Source organism: Cucurbita pepo, chromosome LG17 (assembly GCF_002806865.2).
Source record: "Cucurbita pepo subsp. pepo cultivar mu-cu-16 chromosome LG17, ASM280686v2, whole genome shotgun sequence".
Taxonomy (NCBI): Eukaryota; Viridiplantae; Streptophyta; class Magnoliopsida; order Cucurbitales; family Cucurbitaceae; genus Cucurbita; species Cucurbita pepo.
The window spans coordinates 496,435-516,318 of NC_036654.1; the positions used below are offsets into that span (position 1 = coordinate 496,435).

Here is a 19,884-nt window from a genome sequence, read left to right on the forward strand (position 1 = left end):
GTGTTGTTGGAAACCAAGATGAGGGCTGAGATACGATGTTGCACACAAGAGACTTTGGCCAGAAGTAGAGGCAAGGTCGAGCCGAATGACTTGACCTAGTGTAAGGAGCTGCAGACAGTTGAACATGCATGCACGGGCACCTGTGTAGCGCGAACAAGCTTAGATTCCCCATGAGCTGTGTTCAATTGGCGAAGGAGAACCTTGCCTAACGATGCCATGAAGACGAGAGAAAATTTGAATGAAGCTTATCATAAGCGTGCTATGATCAATACGCCACACAATTAAGAAGGTACAAACATGACTCTAGGTAAGTTAGTCTAACATCTACCCTTCTCCTTAAGAGATTAAATATAACTTGGACTTATTTTATTAAATAAAAAGAACATTGGAGTAAGCTAAAATTTTATATCTATTATTTGATAGAACGATATACTAGGTCCATTAATGACTTCTAACAGAAATGTATTGAGTTCGACAATAAATTTTGATAATATTTGATCAAATTGGAGACTTAAAAATGCTTAACTTTTAAAACTATAGAAAATAATTTACAACTTTCTCTAGTAGTTCAATTTCAAAACAACTTTGCTGCACATTACGTTTTCGTTGGATGGGTAAATGATGAAACAACTGATAATACATTTGTTATTTTTCAATTGATTTAAAAATCAACATGGCACAAAGAAGAAACCCAACAAAAAAAAAAAAACCACCCACTACACCAGAACATTGATCAAATAAACGAAGACAGCTGCGATAACGAAGAAATCCCAAAGAACATCTTCAAACCCAGTAAAGCAAAAGACTCGTTTCTGAGAATTTCTGAGACTGCTCCCAATTTTTCAAGTATATGTTTCGACTATTTCCATCATTTGTTGTCAAGCTGCAGAGCTTTAGGATCGAGCGGAATCGTTCCCACCGTCAAAACACCACGTGTTTCAGTATTATATCCATTAACTTTGATTGGCATCGAACCTACAGTCATAACTTCAGTAGGTTTGGAATTTGTATCACTTGCAGCAGCTGGTGTAGCTCCTCCTCCTGAAGTCTTTTCAACCACTTTCCCGCCAAGTTCAAGTGATTCCATCCTCAAAGTCGATGTAACATCAGCTTTTTCTTCACCGTCGAGCTTGGGACTTTCCTTCACTGCCACAGTACCAGGATTTGAATAGACTTGCTCAGCTCTCGAGGTTGCATTCCTTTCCGACCCCCTCGCACCATCGTTGGCCTTGTTAAGATTTTTATCCTCTCTCAAAGGTTGCTCAACAACACAATTTAGCTGGCGGGTTTGATCTAATGCAGGTACAAAATATGGACGCTCCAGCCTTCTAACAACCAACCTCGCTTTCTCTTCCTGCATGATCTTCTGACGGTTTTCATAATAAATGAAGTCGTCAAGTAAAGAGGTCTTTAATGTATGATTCTTGAATAATTTTATCATCTCCAGACCTTTTATAAATGGTAACTGCAAAAGAAAATATAATTCGAAAAGGTTAGAACCGTAAAAATCAATTTCATTTTCTGCCAGTCTGACTAAATTGCTTTTAGCTACAAAAAAAAAAAAAAAAAAAAAAAAAAAAAAAAAAAAAANTATGATGACGCCAAAACAAATCAAATTTTCAAGGAACACGCAATCAAACTAGCCAAACATTGGCACTTAGTTGCTACTCACAAGATTGTAAAGTGATCAACTTTAAACATTGAACAAGAAATACACAAAATGTAATAAACTTAATTTACATCGACCAATAGTCCTACATAAAAGAAAGAACACTGAGTAGCGAGGCTATGCTTGCCATAAACAACTTAACAGTATCACATCTACAAGGCACGAAGATCATTCAATCCATAAGACCCAGGAAAGCAAAGCAAATGCAACCTAACACCACAAGATATCCAAATCACTCCCAAACAGAAGAACACAAGAAAGTGGATGATACGCCACAGAACTAATCAAAAAGATATTTTCTACGAATAAAGATATTACTGGACTGAATAGAAAATAAGAAAGCTACTTACTTCTTGCGTGTCTCTGCTATTAGTAACAGGTTTATTTTCATTGTTCTCCAAAATGACATGCCTAAAGTTGTTGTTCGGCACATCTTTGATAATGTGCCATTTAACAGGGAAGCTTCCACTCCATTTATCCTGCTGCCAAAAATCCATATCCCTGTTGAAGTCCACAGGGCCAATCATCTCTGCGACACCACAGAACTGACCACTTGCATTGACCTATATACCAAAATATAAAATCAACAACCTGAAAGGAAAAACATATCTAATATCACAAAATCTAAAAGAAAAAAAATCAACTTACAGAGAAGAAGAGGAATACAGGACAGCTTCTCGATTTCACTAAAACTATTCTCTGAGCATCTTCGTATGCAATATTCAGTTTCTTATTCCCATTAGGAGTGGAGGACCAAACATTATACTTAATGCTCTTGTGAACATCATCCTCACTGTAAGATTTAATTACAAAAAACTTCGCATCCATGTATTCAACAGGAAAGTCATCCTTATTATACTGATCTGTGTGAATAATAATGTTTCCATCTGCATTACCATCTCCAGCCTTGGTTGTGTAGGCCTTCAGAACCAGTTGGGTTTTAGATCTGCTGATTCTAGGACCTCGATTTTGCTCACTTAACGCATCTGGACTAGCATTTGCACTACCCAAAACTCTACCAACTTGAACCTTAGGCTGAAATTTTGTGATTGCAGCCTGTCCATGAGCACTTGATCGAAAGTCAGAAAAGCCATTATTGATAGGATGAGAAACTCTCAATTGACTATGTTGAGAAACAACCTTTCCATTTGATATGTCATCCACTGGATGAATTGAACCATAAGCACCTCTACCCTGTAAGCACAGATCAAAAATCCAAAAAAGTTCCATTAGCCACTGAAAGTGAAAGGAAACTTGCATGTGCGCATAACACCTAATATGGAAAACTAATTGAATAGATAATCTCAATCACATTTAATAGCGACAATAAACAAATCCAACTATAAGAAGAGACGTAGATCATGAAAATTCCCTCCAAGTAGACACAAGTGACCTTCAATACAGGAAAAACAATTAAATTTACCTGATAAACACGTGATGAAATTGACCCAGCATGACTACCAGCAGAAATGCTACCAAGTGTTGCACTTTGCTTACTTGGACCAACATTAGCTCTTGGCACTTCTGATAACCTGTCCAAGGAATTTCTCTGGCCTAAAGTAGGATTGGTGGCGTTCCTAGAAAAGTTTCCAGAACTCTCATTTTTATGCATTCTTCCATTTCCATTAGATCTATTAATTGAAGGATCAATCAATTCATTGGAACTATTGGGGACAGTATCTGGCTGAACGATAACAGGGACATATGCAGGTGAAGAAACAGAGCTTTCATAAGAAGGAATGGTGTAAAACTGTTGGGCCCCTATATATGGACCATCTGGTCCCATCACAGCACTATGTATGTAAGGATTATACGGGTTGTATTGAGACTGTGCATATCCATAGCTTGGCGTATAATATACATAAGACGAATTCTCATTTTGAGCACCCTAAATCAAGAGAGATAATAAGGACCATCAGAAAAAAAAATGAAGTTATGGCTAAGCAAGAAAATATAAAATACAGATATCTATTACTCACTGTGTAATGGATATCTGGACCATCTAAACCAAAAATCCGAGAATGATCCTCCCATTCGCCAGGTGATTCAAATCCTTCAACAATAAAGACACATATGTGAGTCATCATAGCATCATCTAAATTGCTACATCATATATTCACGAATATTACCTGTACAGTAATAACCATAATTGGCAGCAGTAGGGTAATAAACGCCCTGATCAAAAATAAATTCAGGGGTGGCTCCTTCATTGTACATGTTTTCGCTTGCTCGAGTAACAGATCTATCAAATATTGCTTAATTGAATGCCTCAAAACTGAATTTGAGATTCAGCAAATCTAAGGAACGTCTGAATCCGATGCAAGGCACAAAAAAAGAACAAAAGAAAATAAATTAGATGTGTTCGGGCATACTATATTAAAGATAAGCAGAAAAGGAAAAATATCAAGCATTTCTATTCCAGAATATAATAACAACGAAGCAACAAGGTTACCGAGCAATTCAATTACAAAATTGGTGAAAAGCATACAATCAAGAATCTGATCGACTCCAACGATGCTAGTTTCAAAGGAAGATCTAAAAAGGACAAGGCAAATGTTCCTATTAACATTAAATATATAGTAGAATGAAAACAAATGACTTCCCCGATGGCTAACAACAGAGAAACTCAAATGAATGACTTCTTCTAAAACCTTACAAGCGAAGGTTAGCAGCAGTTACGGGGAGAGGGCAGTAGTAAGTCGTTAAAAAAGAGGCACTATTCAGTTGACTAAGCGTCTAGATAAATGACTGATGCTTGACTAGAGTCCCTGAGCATGAAACTCGCGTACAAGTGAAGTAATTAATAGTAGCATAGTGGAATTTGAGTCAAGCATCCCCTTGCACCTTGATGTATTTAGATTTTGAGCTACCTTCTCAAATTCAATCGGTCTGGAGTCAAACATCCACTTCCACATCCAAATGTAGAACGAAACAAAATATTAACCCAAGGCCGACGGAATTGGACAAGAAGGCAGCTGAAAATCTAAATACATCAGGTAAAATTATTTTCGAATAAAATTCCAGCGCAAGGAATCAGTAGAACAAAAATTCAAACTCCCAAACAGTTATCGAGTACACAAATATTCAGGAATTAAGCAGAAAACGCAGAGACAGATGACGGAAAATTGAAAAGAATTAAACGAAATTTGTAAGACAGAAGGGTGAATACATGGAAGAAAAAGAAAAGGAAAAGAGCAGGGGAGAGTAGAATAGTACCAGAGAAAAGGTGATTGGAGCCATGGAAGAACGCTACAGCAGCGGAGATTGAGAATTAAACAGGAAGGGAAAGGGGTTTGAGCAACATAGGGAAGGCTGAACAAGAAAACCCTAACCACGAGGGGAAGGAGGGGAAGGAGGAGAAGAAGGAAGAGGGGGGGGATTTTGCGTGTGTGAAGAAAGCACAAGCAGAGACGCGGAAAGGGGAGATTCCAACTTCCAAGCGTCTACGCAGCGTATCCAGTGCCTGGCCAAAATACCCCTAATGAGTTACCAAAATAACAACTTTGCCACTACGGAACCCAATGGGCTGGACTCGGCCCGGAAGAGGAAAAATCTAGGAGGCCACGTGGAAAAGAAGTATTGGTTAAGAGAGTGAAGCGAGAAGAATTTGAGTTCAAGAAGGAGTTCTGACGCAGCTCTAGAATCCAGTACACAATGCAACAGAATTTTCTCAACCTCTCATCTTTGTCTTGTCCCGCAAGTAAATCACTATTTGCAACACATGAATCACACGTGTCACTTCCTCTTCTTTCTACACATTTACCTCCCTTCCTCAGATAAAACTTATAGCACATAGGTAAGTAAATTTATTTACAGTTCTGTTCAAACTACGAGATTAAAACAAAGAAAATTACCACAACGGTTACCTCTTTAGGGTAAAGAAAGAGGAACTGTTGACCAAAATTAAAAAGGATTTTTGTTAACATAAAATCTGTCAACATAAATAAATAATAAAACAAGAATAGAATAAGGGCGATTGTGACTCAGCTCCATGAAGGATTATTTTCTCATCCTCTCTTAAAAAAATATATATTTTATTGTAAGATAAAATTTAAAATCTATTTTTGTTAACTATTATTTTAGTTTTTAAAATTTTGCTCCATTTTTGAAGACCTACTTTAGTGTATAGATAAGAAGAGAAAAAATGGTTAATTTTAAAAAATCAAATTTTATCCAAAGGAAAAAGAAAAAAATCAGTTCTTTTTTTTTTAATCCTGGAATACTGGCGGCGACCGAAAAAAGTGATAGAGCGCGCGCTCGCGAGTGGTAAAGAGAGAAAAAGAGGACGAGGTGGCGGTGGGCTTTGGTGATTGCCGGTTGAAGAATTCCTATTTTGAATGTGTAGATGCGAGATTCATCAATTTGACCAACTACATCAAATCTGTTTTTTGATCGAAGAATGGTAATCAGTCGGACTTGCAGCTGAATGATGGGTTTGATCTGTTTCTCTCTACAATTTGAATCTTGGGTTGGACGGTTCGTGGAGTTATAACTCATTCATGAACGATCACCTGCTGCAGGAAGTGTTCAAGTTTAATGGAGTACAAGTAATTTCAATCAAATGGAAGAGCAGTCGAGGTTTTGCTTCGAATGTCTTAAAGGTCGAATCAGAGTCGATTTCTCCGACCGACTCATAGTCTCCTATGCCATCTCCGACACGGCCCTGCCCTTCACCTCCACCGCCGTTGTTCAGGTCTCGTTCCCACTGGTGCATAATCTTAATAGGAATGCGTTTAAGAGAGTGCATTAGAAGATGTTCTCTCGTTATCTGATTATTTTTTCGCGCAGGTGTCAAATGGGGAAACCTCAGGCTCTCAATTTATGATCGTGTATCTGCCAGGCCATGATTACAATTGCATAACCAACTATGTGTATGGTCATCTTTTTCTCATTTTAGATTTTAGCACACTTCTGAACATTATTGCTCTCAAGCGTCTCAAACTCGGGAACCAGTTTGGATAAGCTGCTTGATAGTATCAGATGAATTATGGCTTTCTCCGTATTCGTTTACTTAATTTTTTTCAAGGGAGAATTTAACACCATCCCACTCCCCAATGCAGGAATGAGTATTTACTGGACAATTTCAACGGTGGTAACGAAGACAGTACTCACACTCTATCTCAGATTAGTGGAGATCAAGTTGAAACTCAAGGGGATAGTCCTCATAAAGGTTCTTTGTATTCGCCACAAATTGAAGGGAAATCACTTACTGACGGTTCTAACTACAACCATTCCAGTAGGCTCTCTTGTTCGAGGATAATCAGTTCTTTGGCCCCCATTGCCCGTATTAGCATTTCATCCCCCTCTACCTTTGATGAAATTGCTTCCAATCTCTTGTCTGGATCTTTAGAAGATCATATATTGCACTCACTTTGTCTCTTAATTGAAGGAAGAGCTTCAGGAAGGGACTCCATAAATTTTCTCAGCTTAGTTGGAATTCCTTCTTTTCAAGAGACTGTCTTCTTGAATTGCTTGAGGCATCCCAATATCGTGCCTGTTCTTTCAATGCTAAGGACTCATGGTTATACCAATGCAATATTGCCTACGACTCCATACACATTAGAGAACATTCTCCATTATAGTCCGGATGCCATAAAGTCTGAGTGGCATATTAGGTTTCTACTATATCAGCTACTATCCGCCCTTGCCTTTATACATGGCTTAGGGATCTTCCATGGCAATATATGCCCATCCAGTGTGATGTTAAATGAGATGTGCTGGTCTTGGCTGCAAATTTGTGATATGCCTGGGTTAGTGTGTGATTTAAATAGGAAAGAAAAAAAATGTTCGATGGCTACATCAGGACAGATACATTGTTGTGCAAAGGATTGTTCTTCCAAAGCTCTTTACGCTGATTTGAGTGTTTCTTCCTCAATAGACTGGCCGTCTGATTTTATGCGATGGTGGAGGGGTGAGATGAGTAATTTTGAGTATTTACTTGCCTTAAATAGATTGGCTGGGAGAAGGTGGGATGACCACAAATTTCACACAATAATGCCATGGGTAATAGATTTTAGCACAAAGCCAGATGAGAGTTCAGATGTCGGATGGCGGGACTTAAGCAAAAGCAAATGGCGATTGGCAAAGGGTGATGAACAGTTGGACTTCACCTACACTACCTCTGAAATCCCACATCATGTATCAGATGAGTGTCTCTCTGAGCTGGCTGTCTGCAGCTATAAAGCCAGAAGGTTACCTTTAAGCATTTTACGTATGGCCGTCCGTTCAGTTTATGAGCCCAATGAATATCCTTCTAACATGCAGAGGCTTTATCAGTGGACCCCTGATGAATGCATTCCTGAATTTTATTGTGATTCTCAAATATTTTATTCAATGCATGATGGTATGGCTGATTTGGCTGTACCTCCATGGGCAGGTAGTCCTGAGGAGTTCATTAAATTGCATCGTGATGCTCTAGAAAGTGATAGAGTGTCAGAAAAACTCCATGAGTGGATTGACGTCACGTTTGGATATAAAATGTCAGGTGAAGCTGCTATTGCTGCCAAGAACGTTATGTTGCCTTTATCTGAACCTACGCTCCCAAGGTCGATGGGACGTCGTCAGCTCTTTAGTCGACCTCACCCAAAACGGAAAGTTCCAACCAAGAGATCATGTCAAAGCCCTGTAATGTCAGCTGAGAATCAATGCCATGCAAGTGAAGCGGAAGATAAAGATATTATTATGTCTGAAATATCCTATCTAGAAGAATTAGAAGAAGCATCATCATTCCTTGAAGAGGCCAGACATTTAAATGCTGTTTATGGCTATTATGCTAAAAAATTGGAAGATATGACTTCCAAAGAGGTTTTATCGGCTGAGAGCTTCAATAAATGTTTAACCAATACTTCTGATATATTTGTGCAGCATGAGCTTCGAACCAATATTACACTGAGCTATCTTCTTGAGCATGTTGAAGTGGAGGGTAAAGATTCAATTGGATATCAAGACTTGTTATCATGGAGAGAGAGAATATCTCAATTGCAATTTTCTAATGGTGCTGCGAATGATATCTTTTCTATTGGTTGTATTCTAGCAGAGCTTCATTTGAGGAGGCCACTTTTTCATTCTACCTCATTGACTATGTACTTGGAAAGTGGTATCTTGCCTGGCTTTATGCAAGAACTTCCTCCTGATATTAAAATTCTTGTTGAAGCATGCATCCAAAAGGACTTGACAAGGTGGAATTTTGAGGCTTTTTACTTTTTGATTTCGTTAGTTGTAAATAGGAATTACAGTTCAAATATATAGTGCCTGGTGTCTTTTGATTTTGTTTCTTCCAAGTAGCATTTGTCTTGTGTATTTCACTGGTTGTAGGTTGACGAGTTTATATGCTATGGACTCTACCTGACTAACTCTTCCTATTTTATTAACCTGGTTAGGAGGCCATCAGCCAAAAATATATTGGAATCACCTTGTTTTCCTGCTACAATCAAGTCATGCTACTTGTTTCTAGCTCCACTTCAGATTCTTGCAAAAGATGTTACCCGACTTCGTTATGCTGCAAATTTTGCAAAACAAGGGGCTCTCAAGGCAATGGGAGAATTTGCTGCTGAAATGTGCGCTCCCTATTGTCTGCCTCTTATATTGGCTCCTCAGTCAGATGCGGAAGTAGAATGGGCTTATGTACTACTAAAAGAGTTTTTGAAGTGTCTGATGTCTAAGGCAGTGAAGACTTTGGTTTTACCTGTTATCCAAAAAATTTTACAGGCTAGTCATGAATTCCTTTTGTCTATTTCATTGTATTATTAAAATTTTATATATCGCTTTACTTATTAATATTTTAATTTCAGGTTCCTGGTTATTCACATTTGAAGGTTTCTCTTCTCCAAGATTCATTTGTAAGAGAAATATGGAATCGGCTTGGTAAACAAGTGTATATGGAAACAATTCATCCTTTGGTCGTGTCTAACCTATCTGTTGCTCCACATAAGAGCTCAGCAGCTGCTGCTTCAGTGCTTCTTATTGGCTCTTGTGAAGAACTTGGGATGCCTGTTACCGTTAATCAGGTTTAACTTGTATTGAAGTCTTTGGACTTTGATGATATAAAAATTTGTATTTGATATCCATATGTGCTCATCGTAATTTGTCTATAAGCCGTGTATGCATGTGACTCACTGCAGTTATAACTTACTCTCTCTTGTTCCAGACAATCCTGCCTTTAATTAACTGCTTTGGGAAAGGAATCTGTGCAGATGGCATTGATGCGCTGGTTAGAATTGGTATTCTTGATTTGTTGAGTGGTTGGTATGACTTCTTTTTGAACGTAGACATGTTCAGTTAAGTAATTTTAATTCTATTGTTTAGGTGGTCTTTTTGGTGATATATTCGTTGTCAAGCAGATGCTTCCATTACTCAAGAATGTTGTTAGGTGCTGCATTAAATTTTTTTCTCTGTCCAAACCTGAACCCATGCAAAGTTGGAGTAGTTTAGCCCTTATTGATTGTTTCACCACATTAGATGGCCTTGTTGCCTACTTACCAGGTGAAGTGGTATTAAAGGAGCTTATTGAGGTAAATTTTTCTGATATACTCGGGCAAAGTTGCAAATGTGAATTGATGTTTCTGAACTTTTGGTGCATCCTATGGTTATGTAGGGCCAGAAATGTTTGCATGTCATGGTGCTAATTCAGAAGAATTTGGATGTCTCAGTGCTTCAGGTGATTCAAATTTCTCACCACAAAGCATGCATGCATTTGTACATTTGACCTAAAAATAAATTTGAGAAGTTCATTACCACCAAATGTTTTTCGACCTAGGTAAAAATGTGTTGCTAAATAAATGTTTGTTGGTTAAGGTTCTTTTCTAGTTTAATATTTACTGGTTCTTTGAAAATATGCGTGATCTCTTATCTCCATTTAGTTGGGAATTGAAGTACGTTTAGAAGATTGGATAACACTAGATTGAAGGCTTTTCAGCATTCTGTTGGGAAGAAGTGGTGTCTCTTTTAAGATAAATACTGGGAAGATGTCTGATAAATATGCGACCAATTGGATCACCTTTGCATCTTTAGACGGTCTGATTTCTTGTAATCTTTTTAATTTTATATTAATCTTCTTTTCCTTCGTTAATGTAGTATGTTTCTTGCTCATATACATTTTTCGTTTTCATAGAGAAAAAAAAAAAAAAATAGACGTTATGGTTGTCATGACCTGATTATTGAGGCTTCGAAAACTGAATCGAGACTAAAAAGACGATAGCGAAAACAAATAAAATTAATAGACAAATAAAATAGAGGTTAAAAATCCGATAAAATTTTAAACAAGAAAAAGAAGACAACTAACACCAAAACTAAATACAAAACTAAATTCCAATATAAGATGACGTTGTACAACATTTTACAAACGGGAAATACAAATATAAAAGAAAATACAAAAGACTCCAAATGTGAAAATGGACTGATGCTCCGGAACGATACCCCTCTGTGTCAATGCAGCTTTCGAGCACCTCTCCACCTTGACCAGTACCTAAAAAAGAAGGAGAAAAAGGGGTGAGTATAAAAATATACTCCGTTAGCAACCTACTTGTAGGCTTTCATTGCTTCCTTCTTCTAGTAGATGCCCATGACTTTCCTTTGGTCTATACGAAGACCCAATTGATTCCTCGTTGATCATCTATCCGTGTAGTCCCTAGTCCCTTGTTGAGACTGGTTTACGGCGTCACGACGTCGACCTTGACCCGTTTCTACACTCAATAGAAGCTATTCATGCTGAACCACCTACCTGCATAGTCCCTGGTCTCTACCAAGACCGGTTTACGAAGTCGCAGCGTCGACCTTGATTCGTTTCTACGCTCAATAGGGGCTCTCATCTTGACACCTACCCGTGTAGTCCCTAGTCCAACAAGGACTGGTTTATGGGTTCACCTATTTCTACACTTAATAGGGGCTCTATTCACCTACCTGTGTAGTCCCTAGTCCAACCAGGATTGGTTTATAGGTTCGCCTATTTCTACACTCAATAGGGGTCCATGTCTTGAGCTAACTACCCATGTAGTCCTTAGTTCTTCTCAAGAACTAGTTTAATGGGATTAGAATGTTTGCCCTGTCCCGACTCTACACTCAATAGTAACTCAACTAGTTTTGTGAAGTAGGCTACTTAAAATCATGTTAATACACTGTGGAGGCCTACTGGGTTCTTAGGGTCGTTCATGCGGTTTAAATTCCATTTTCTCAATTCCAGGACGTTCTAGGTTAGCCTCTCAGCTTAACCAATCCCTTGGTGCACATAGGTCTGATCTCTAGTTCTACATGTAAACGACACTAGCTATAGCGCCCTAATCTTAACTGTGATCTTGATACATGCTCTACTCGGAAAATACATCTATCAACCATCTCTAACACATAAATCATGTCTACCCGTTCACAGATGTTATTTAAAAAGGTATTCCTACCAAGCCTTAATGCATGAAAACCATAACATAAATCATACACACAATCAAACAATCAAACAATCAAACAAGCTCAACGGAGAGATAACATCCATCAATCACTTAGAGCACAGATCAGAATATCCCTTCCTCCATCATACCACAGCGGACGACATTAAATTAAACATGTTTCTCAATTCTCTTGCTCTAAGGGCAATTTTGTAATTTCATCATGCACATGTCATAATCACCAAAATTGTTCATTCTCGGTTCTAATCACACGTATTCTAACCACCTAAGGTCCATCATGCTCGCATACTAGCTTGTTCTAGTGATCCCTACCAGTATTACTTACCTAAAATCCAGATGGTTACTAACCGGAATGAAGCGTGCCCTGTGAAGCTCGCTTTTCCACTAGTTGGGAGCCCCATATTTCTTGAAAGCTCGCTGGTAGGTCCTGAATCAAGTTAAATTTAGGTCAGTATCAAAACTGGGACAAAAAACAGTCGAACGGGAGTTAAATCGGGATAAAAGGGAACCTCGCATGCTGATTCACGCGCCTCACGTGCTCAGAGGGGGTTCACGTGTGCGTACCATGTGTTGGGTGTAAGGAAGTCGCGCAGGGGTGTTTGACACGTGTCACCCACTGACGGGCTCCTTTGACTTCGATGGTGTGGGTTCGATCCCTGAAGCACGCAGATTTTTCTTGCCTTTTTCTCTGCGCGACACGCGGCTGACATGATAAATGTGTACTATCCAACTTTGACGAGAGTCTTAGAGTTTTTATACGAGTATAATTGCAATTTTGTAAATATATTAGTTGTATTGTCCTTGTGTTTTTTTTTTTTACTTTCTACTTAGGCTAACCTTGTACACTTGTATGTATTCTTTAGTGAATGGAACTGATATTTTTCTTTTTTCAAACCTTTAGCATTAATATTTACATATATTATATTTGAACTACTTGTTTTCCCCTTAATTATTTGCCAGCTTGTTAGTTTTTGATGATTTGGAATGTAATCTGCTACTTGTTGACCAGGTCGCTGCAAGTTCTCTAATGACAGTTTGTCAGCTAATTGGACCAGATATGATTGCATTGCATCTTATACCCCAACTTAGAGAGGTATTCGATGAGCTTGCTTTTTCGCAGGAAGCTGCCTATCGTTCTACTTCTCTTGGAAAAAACATGAAAGTTTCTGGACCAAGCAGTGATGGAGATGTCCCAAATGAAGGCCGCATGGACCTTGTGTTAGCACCATCTTGACCCTCATTAAACACTGAAGTTTTGTTCTCGCATAACTCATATCTTTACTTTGAAATTGCAGACTGATTTTGTATCCTACTTTTGCATCTATTCTTGGGATAGAAAAGCTCCGACAGTGTTGTACTACATGGTTGCTTCTTGAGCAATATCTTCTTAGGTACCATCACTGGAAGGTAGGAGTAGCTTTTTAGGATGGTCTTGGATTACGCTTCTGTTGATTCAATCAAAATATAATTAAACCTGCATTTCGATTTGTTTATGCACATCTCTTAAGGTATTTTTGCTTTAGTGGGAATGTACAGGGGAGTCATCCCGATGCAGTTCAGATAAATTAATGAGTAAGAAGACTGAATTCAGTAAGGGTTCAACTAGTGAATACAGTCCTGCCAAACTTTTACTTAATGGTGTAGGGTGGTCAATCCCTCAATCACAAAGGGCTCAAGGTGCCAAAAACTTGATGCCCCTAAGACGGCTCCATGATGTTCATCAAGGTTCCATGCAAATGCAAGCATCAATATGTCACTCTATAAAGCTTGAACCCTGGTTTTGGCTCCCTAGTATAGCATCTAGCTGGGATGGACCTGATTTTCTTGGCCGTGCAGTCGGTCTGAAAGAAGAACTTCCATGGAAAATTAAAGCATCTGTTATTTACTCAGTTCGTGCGCATCATGGGGTAGTAAGATCTTTGGCCATTTGTCCAGATGAATTTAATGTTTTCACCGCTGGAATAGGATCTGGATTCAAAGGAATGGTTCAGAGGTGGGAGTTGTCTGGAGTTAACTGTGTTTCTGGTTATTATGGCCATNTACAAATATAAAAGAAAATACAAAAGACTCCAAATGTGAAAATGGACTGATGCTCCGGAACGATACCCCTCTGTGTCAATGCAGCTTTCGAGCACCTCTCCACCTTGACCAGTACCTAAAAAAGAAGGAGAAAAAGGGGTGAGTATAAAAATATACTCCGTTAGCAACCTACTTGTAGGCTTTCATTGCTTCCTTCTTCTAGTAGATGCCCATGACTTTCCTTTGGTCTATACGAAGACCCAATTGATTCCTCGTTGATCATCTATCCGTGTAGTCCCTAGTCCCTTGTTGAGACTGGTTTACGGCGTCACGACGTCGACCTTGACCCGTTTCTACACTCAATAGAAGCTATTCATGCTGAACCACCTACCTGCATAGTCCCTGGTCTCTACCAAGACCGGTTTACGAAGTCGCAGCGTCGACCTTGATTCGTTTCTACGCTCAATAGGGGCTCTCATCTTGACACCTACCCGTGTAGTCCCTAGTCCAACAAGGACTGGTTTATGGGTTCACCTATTTCTACACTTAATAGGGGCTCTATTCACCTACCTGTGTAGTCCCTAGTCCAACCAGGATTGGTTTATAGGTTCGCCTATTTCTACACTCAATAGGGGTCCATGTCTTGAGCTAACTACCCATGTAGTCCTTAGTTCTTCTCAAGAACTAGTTTAATGGGATTAGAATGTTTGCCCTGTCCCGACTCTACACTCAATAGTAACTCAACTAGTTTTGTGAAGTAGGCTACTTAAAATCATGTTAATACACTGTGGAGGCCTACTGGGTTCTTAGGGTCGTTCATGCGGTTTAAATTCCATTTTCTCAATTCCAGGACGTTCTAGGTTAGCCTCTCAGCTTAACCAATCCCTTGGTGCACATAGGTCTGATCTCTAGTTCTACATGTAAACGACACTAGCTATAGCGCCCTAATCTTAACTGTGATCTTGATACATGCTCTACTCGGAAAATACATCTATCAACCATCTCTAACACATAAATCATGTCTACCCGTTCACAGATGTTATTTAAAAAGGTATTCCTACCAAGCCTTAATGCATGAAAACCATAACATAAATCATACACACAATCAAACAATCAAACAATCAAACAAGCTCAACGGAGAGATAACATCCATCAATCACTTAGAGCACAGATCAGAATATCCCTTCCTCCATCATACCACAGCGGACGACATTAAATTAAACATGTTTCTCAATTCTCTTGCTCTAAGGGCAATTTTGTAATTTCATCATGCACATGTCATAATCACCAAAATTGTTCATTCTCGGTTCTAATCACACGTATTCTAACCACCTAAGGTCCATCATGCTCGCATACTAGCTTGTTCTAGTGATCCCTACCAGTATTACTTACCTAAAATCCAGATGGTTACTAACCGGAATGAAGCGTGCCCTGTGAAGCTCGCTTTTCCACTAGTTGGGAGCCCCATATTTCTTGAAAGCTCGCTGGTAGGTCCTGAATCAAGTTAAATTTAGGTCAGTATCAAAACTGGGACAAAAAACAGTCGAACGGGAGTTAAATCGGGATAAAAGGGAACCTCGCATGCTGATTCACGCGCCTCACGTGCTCAGAGGGGGTTCACGTGTGCGTACCATGTGTTGGGTGTAAGGAAGTCGCGCAGGGGTGTTTGACACGTGTCACCCACTGACGGGCTCCTTTGACTTCGATGGTGTGGGTTCGATCCCTGAAGCACGCAGATTTTTCTTGCCTTTTTCTCTGCGCGACACGCGGCTGACATGATAAATGTGTACTATCCAACTTTGACGAGAGTCTTAGAGTTTTTATACGAGTATAATTGCAATTTTGTAAATATATTAGTTGTATTGTCCTTGTGTTTTTTTTTTTTACTTTCTACTTAGGCTAACCTTGTACACTTGTATGTATTCTTTAGTGAATGGAACTGATATTTTTCTTTTTTCAAACCTTTAGCATTAATATTTACATATATTATATTTGAACTACTTGTTTTCCCCTTAATTATTTGCCAGCTTGTTAGTTTTTGATGATTTGGAATGTAATCTGCTACTTGTTGACCAGGTCGCTGCAAGTTCTCTAATGACAGTTTGTCAGCTAATTGGACCAGATATGATTGCATTGCATCTTATACCCCAACTTAGAGAGGTATTCGATGAGCTTGCTTTTTCGCAGGAAGCTGCCTATCGTTCTACTTCTCTTGGAAAAAACATGAAAGTTTCTGGACCAAGCAGTGATGGAGATGTCCCAAATGAAGGCCGCATGGACCTTGTGTTAGCACCATCTTGACCCTCATTAAACACTGAAGTTTTGTTCTCGCATAACTCATATCTTTACTTTGAAATTGCAGACTGATTTTGTATCCTACTTTTGCATCTATTCTTGGGATAGAAAAGCTCCGACAGTGTTGTACTACATGGTTGCTTCTTGAGCAATATCTTCTTAGGTACCATCACTGGAAGGTAGGAGTAGCTTTTTAGGATGGTCTTGGATTACGCTTCTGTTGATTCAATCAAAATATAATTAAACCTGCATTTCGATTTGTTTATGCACATCTCTTAAGGTATTTTTGCTTTAGTGGGAATGTACAGGGGAGTCATCCCGATGCAGTTCAGATAAATTAATGAGTAAGAAGACTGAATTCAGTAAGGGTTCAACTAGTGAATACAGTCCTGCCAAACTTTTACTTAATGGTGTAGGGTGGTCAATCCCTCAATCACAAAGGGCTCAAGGTGCCAAAAACTTGATGCCCCTAAGACGGCTCCATGATGTTCATCAAGGTTCCATGCAAATGCAAGCATCAATATGTCACTCTATAAAGCTTGAACCCTGGTTTTGGCTCCCTAGTATAGCATCTAGCTGGGATGGACCTGATTTTCTTGGCCGTGCAGTCGGTCTGAAAGAAGAACTTCCATGGAAAATTAAAGCATCTGTTATTTACTCAGTTCGTGCGCATCATGGGGTAGTAAGATCTTTGGCCATTTGTCCAGATGAATTTAATGTTTTCACCGCTGGAATAGGATCTGGATTCAAAGGAATGGTTCAGAGGTGGGAGTTGTCTGGAGTTAACTGTGTTTCTGGTTATTATGGCCATGAAGAGGTTTTCTTCTTTCTTTTCTTTCTCTTCCTCCTTTTGTTATCATAATGAGACCTTATTTTTCTTGATTAAATAACATGGGTTGTTTTTCTCTGAGTCCTTCGGAATTCAGAAATCAATTGACAGTTATATTCAAAATTTCCCGGTTGTTATTGGTTATGGAGTTCGTGATTATTTTTAATTTTGTTCTGAAACTTATAGGTTGTCAATGACATTTGTGTTTTGTCGCCTACTGGAAGAATAGCTTCTTGTGATGGAACCATACATGTCTGGAATAGCCGATCAGGAAAGCTCATATCAGTATTTGCAGAGTCATCAGTGGATTCTGCACATCTTGCAAGCCCTTTATCTTCTGTTTTAAAGACAAATGCTGACCATGCCAACTCGATAAGTTCCAATTCATTGTCCAGTGGAATATTGACTAGTGCATTTGATGGAAGCTTGTATACATATATGCACCATATAGAATTTGCTGAAAAGCTTGTAGTGGGCACTGGGAATGGTTCTCTGAGGTGTAAACATAATTTGGTTTTCAGATTGATTTTAAAGCTAATTTATATGAGAATAAAATAAACTCATGCTGATTATCTTATGGATAATTATTTTTCCACAGGTTTATTGATGTTTCTCAAGGTCAAAAGCTTCATCTATGGAGAGGAGATGGCATTGAGTCTGGTTTTCCTTCTCTTGTCTCGACTATTTGCTCTTGTGGATTTGACAAAATGGTTGCAGATGGTGCTTCGGCTATGCCTTCCTGGATTGCAGCTGGCCTAAGTTCAGGGTATTGTAGGCTATTTGATGCGAGGAGTGGAAATGTTATAGCCACTTGGCGGGCACATGATGGATATGTAACCAAGGTAATTTTAACATGCTTAAGAAAAACAGCTGTAGGATGATCTTGAGTTTGATTTGCCTTCTATGCTTCCAGTTGGCTGCACCAGAAGATCATATGCTTGTTTCTAGCTCTCTTGACCGGACTTTACGAATTTGGGATCTGAGAAGGTTTGTGCAAATTTTTATGCAAACTATATGCGCTTGCACTGAGTTGAGTAGTTAATAGAAGTTTTTAGTTAGATCACGTTAGTTTGATTTCTGACAATTCATCTGTTCTTCGATCATGAAAGTTGTCTGGCAGAGGAAAATAAGTTGTAGGCAGCAAAAGAAAGGATGCTTTTAATTTCATTTCTCTCCAGCAATACTATAATTGTAATACGTTTAGGAGCTCTGGATTGCCAACATATCAGCGAAAGGAACCATATTTTAGATCCAATTAGACTTATTTTCTTAAATAATATTGCTTATATTTCTTGGATGACAGCCTTTCTTATTTCTTTTGTAGGCTTTCCTCATCAACGCCAATTATATTGAGGGGTCATAATGATGGTGTATCTAGCTTTTCCATGTGGGGCCAAGACGTCATCTCAATTTCCAGAAACAAGATTGGGCTGTCATCTTTGTCGAAATCTGCGGATGAAGTAAGTCTTGAACACTTTTGAACATGTTCTTGTCAGTCGGTCATGTACTTTATACAATAAGAGTTTTCCTTTCAATAGCATTGGTTCAGGTGTACTATTATTATGAAATTGGAAGTAGATTTAGTATCGGGCTAATGCTATAACACAATTTCTATGAAACCCTTCATCTCCAATAAATCATTTCTAAGTTTGGTGGAAAAAATATGATGTCCTTCACTTTGGTATACAGTCACTCAGAATTGTGCCGTTGGTTATAAGTTTTCTCAAGCTTTGCTTGGTAACCATCTAGTTTTTGGATTTTGAAAATTGTGCAGGCTCATTTTTTCTGCTATAAATTTCATATTTCTTAAAAATTTAATTCTTGGTAAAAAACCAAATGATTATCAAACGGGTTTTAGTTTTTTTTATAAGTTTTTAGTTGTGCACAAGTCATACATAATTCTTGTTAAATCTAACTAAGTGGACCCATCATGCGCAGGATGGACAATATCGAATTATACCTCAGAACCTCTCGAGCGTGGACCAGGGAACAAGAAATTTATCAGTATTGTCTAGCATTAGTATTCTTCGATATTCAAGATTATTTGTTGTTGGAACAGAAGATGGTTACATGAAAATTTGTTGTTAGACATGTTATGATGGTTGGAGAAAAGGGAAATGATTTCATCTTAGTTTTGTTCTATTTGTTGGCAAAGGTGTGAATACTTGTGAGTAGTCACTATGAGGGTGGCTGCATTTTGGTGAAACGCATTATTGTTATTGTTTTGAAGGTTAAAGATATATTGAAAGAGAATAAAAACAATATTTTAAGAAAATGAAAGAAAAGGAAAAAAGAGGTTGTGGGTATGGAAAAGGCAGCCAGGGATATCATATAACTTTTGGTTGATGAAGATATGTAGCTTGGGAGGTTACAAGAGTGAAGATTCTTATTCCTTGAACCCCGTTTTTTGATAGGTATAATCGTTTGCCATGTTGTGTTGACGACTGCAAGCACAGAATATTACTTTCATAACGGCAGAAAGTAATGCTTTGGCACGTCTCGGAAACCATATAAGAGGGAGGATGGTTTTCAGGCATCATAATCTCACTGACTAAACCCCCATCATTTGGGCATTGTACTCTGTGTTGAACCATACAGTTCCTTTTATTGTACTCCCTTTTGCCATGGCCAATCTCCTTGGTGACGATATGGACGGTACCTCTCTCTCTCTCCCCTCT

General features: G+C 38.6%; 3 protein-coding genes across 4 annotated transcripts in view; 2 read left to right on the forward strand and 1 right to left on the reverse strand.

The window, feature by feature from the left end:
- Positions 1-567: 567 nt before the first annotated feature.
- Positions 568-5,081, reverse strand: LOC111778663. 2 transcript variants are annotated; one of them, XM_023658614.1, is made up of 8 exons: positions 4,886-5,081; positions 3,799-3,977; positions 3,649-3,722; positions 3,093-3,557; positions 2,810-2,863; positions 2,318-2,725; positions 2,020-2,232; positions 568-1,465 (listed from the first exon to the last, which is right to left on the reverse strand). In XM_023658614.1, exons 2-8 carry the CDS (start codon positions 3,884-3,886, stop codon positions 869-871), a joined length of 1,899 nt encoding a protein of 632 aa, XP_023514382.1. In that variant the 5' UTR covers positions 3,887-3,977; positions 4,886-5,081; the 3' UTR covers positions 568-868. The 2 variants fall into 2 exon arrangements, with proteins under 2 accessions (XP_023514382.1, XP_023514381.1); XM_023658613.1 differs by having other exon boundaries at positions 2,318-2,863.
- A 778-nt stretch (positions 5,082-5,859) lies between these two features.
- Positions 5,860-19,337, forward strand: LOC111779046 (protein GFS12). The gene is made up of 16 exons (XM_023659100.1): positions 5,860-6,362; positions 6,458-6,540; positions 6,730-8,847; positions 9,049-9,376; positions 9,460-9,675; positions 9,816-9,888; positions 9,974-10,179; positions 10,263-10,325; positions 13,073-13,281; positions 13,359-13,470; positions 16,673-17,194; positions 17,393-17,703; positions 17,805-18,048; positions 18,120-18,193; positions 18,531-18,666; positions 19,145-19,337. Exons 1-16 carry the CDS (start codon positions 6,231-6,233, stop codon positions 19,292-19,294), a joined length of 4,977 nt encoding a protein of 1,658 aa, XP_023514868.1. The 5' UTR covers positions 5,860-6,230; the 3' UTR covers positions 19,295-19,337.
- Positions 19,338-19,447: 110 nt separating this feature from the next.
- LOC111779045 overlaps positions 19,448-19,884 on the forward strand; it is a 1,980-nt gene continuing 1,543 nt past the window's right edge. Inside the window, exon 1 of the mRNA XM_023659099.1 lies at positions 19,448-19,861. Coding sequence (XP_023514867.1) covers positions 19,831-19,861 — 31 coding nt within the window. The 5' untranslated portion in view covers positions 19,448-19,830. The remainder of the gene's footprint in view (positions 19,862-19,884) is intronic.

Excerpts from the sequence above, each read along its gene's own strand:
- LOC111779046 (XM_023659100.1), top strand. The coding sequence starts at position 6,231 with ATGGAAGAGCAGTCGAGGTTTTGCTTCGAATGTCTTAAAGGTCGAATC. Across the intron at positions 8,848-9,048 it reads ATCCAAAAGGACTTGACAAG|GAGGCCATCAGCCAAAAATA; the intron begins GTGGAATTTTGA and ends TAACCTGGTTAG. Across the intron at positions 10,180-10,262 it reads TATTAAAGGAGCTTATTGAG|GGCCAGAAATGTTTGCATGT; the intron begins GTAAATTTTTCT and ends ATGGTTATGTAG.
- LOC111778663 (XM_023658613.1), bottom strand. The coding sequence starts at position 3,886 with ATGTACAATGAAGGAGCCACCCCTGAATTTATTTTTGATCAGGGCGTT. Across the intron at positions 3,558-3,648 it reads GTCCAGATATCCATTACACA|GGTGCTCAAAATGAGAATTC; the intron begins GTGAGTAATAGA and ends CTCTTGATTTAG. Across the intron at positions 2,864-3,092 it reads TTTCATCACGTGTTTATCAG|GGTAGAGGTGCTTATGGTTC; the intron begins GTAAATTTAATT and ends CTGTGCTTACAG.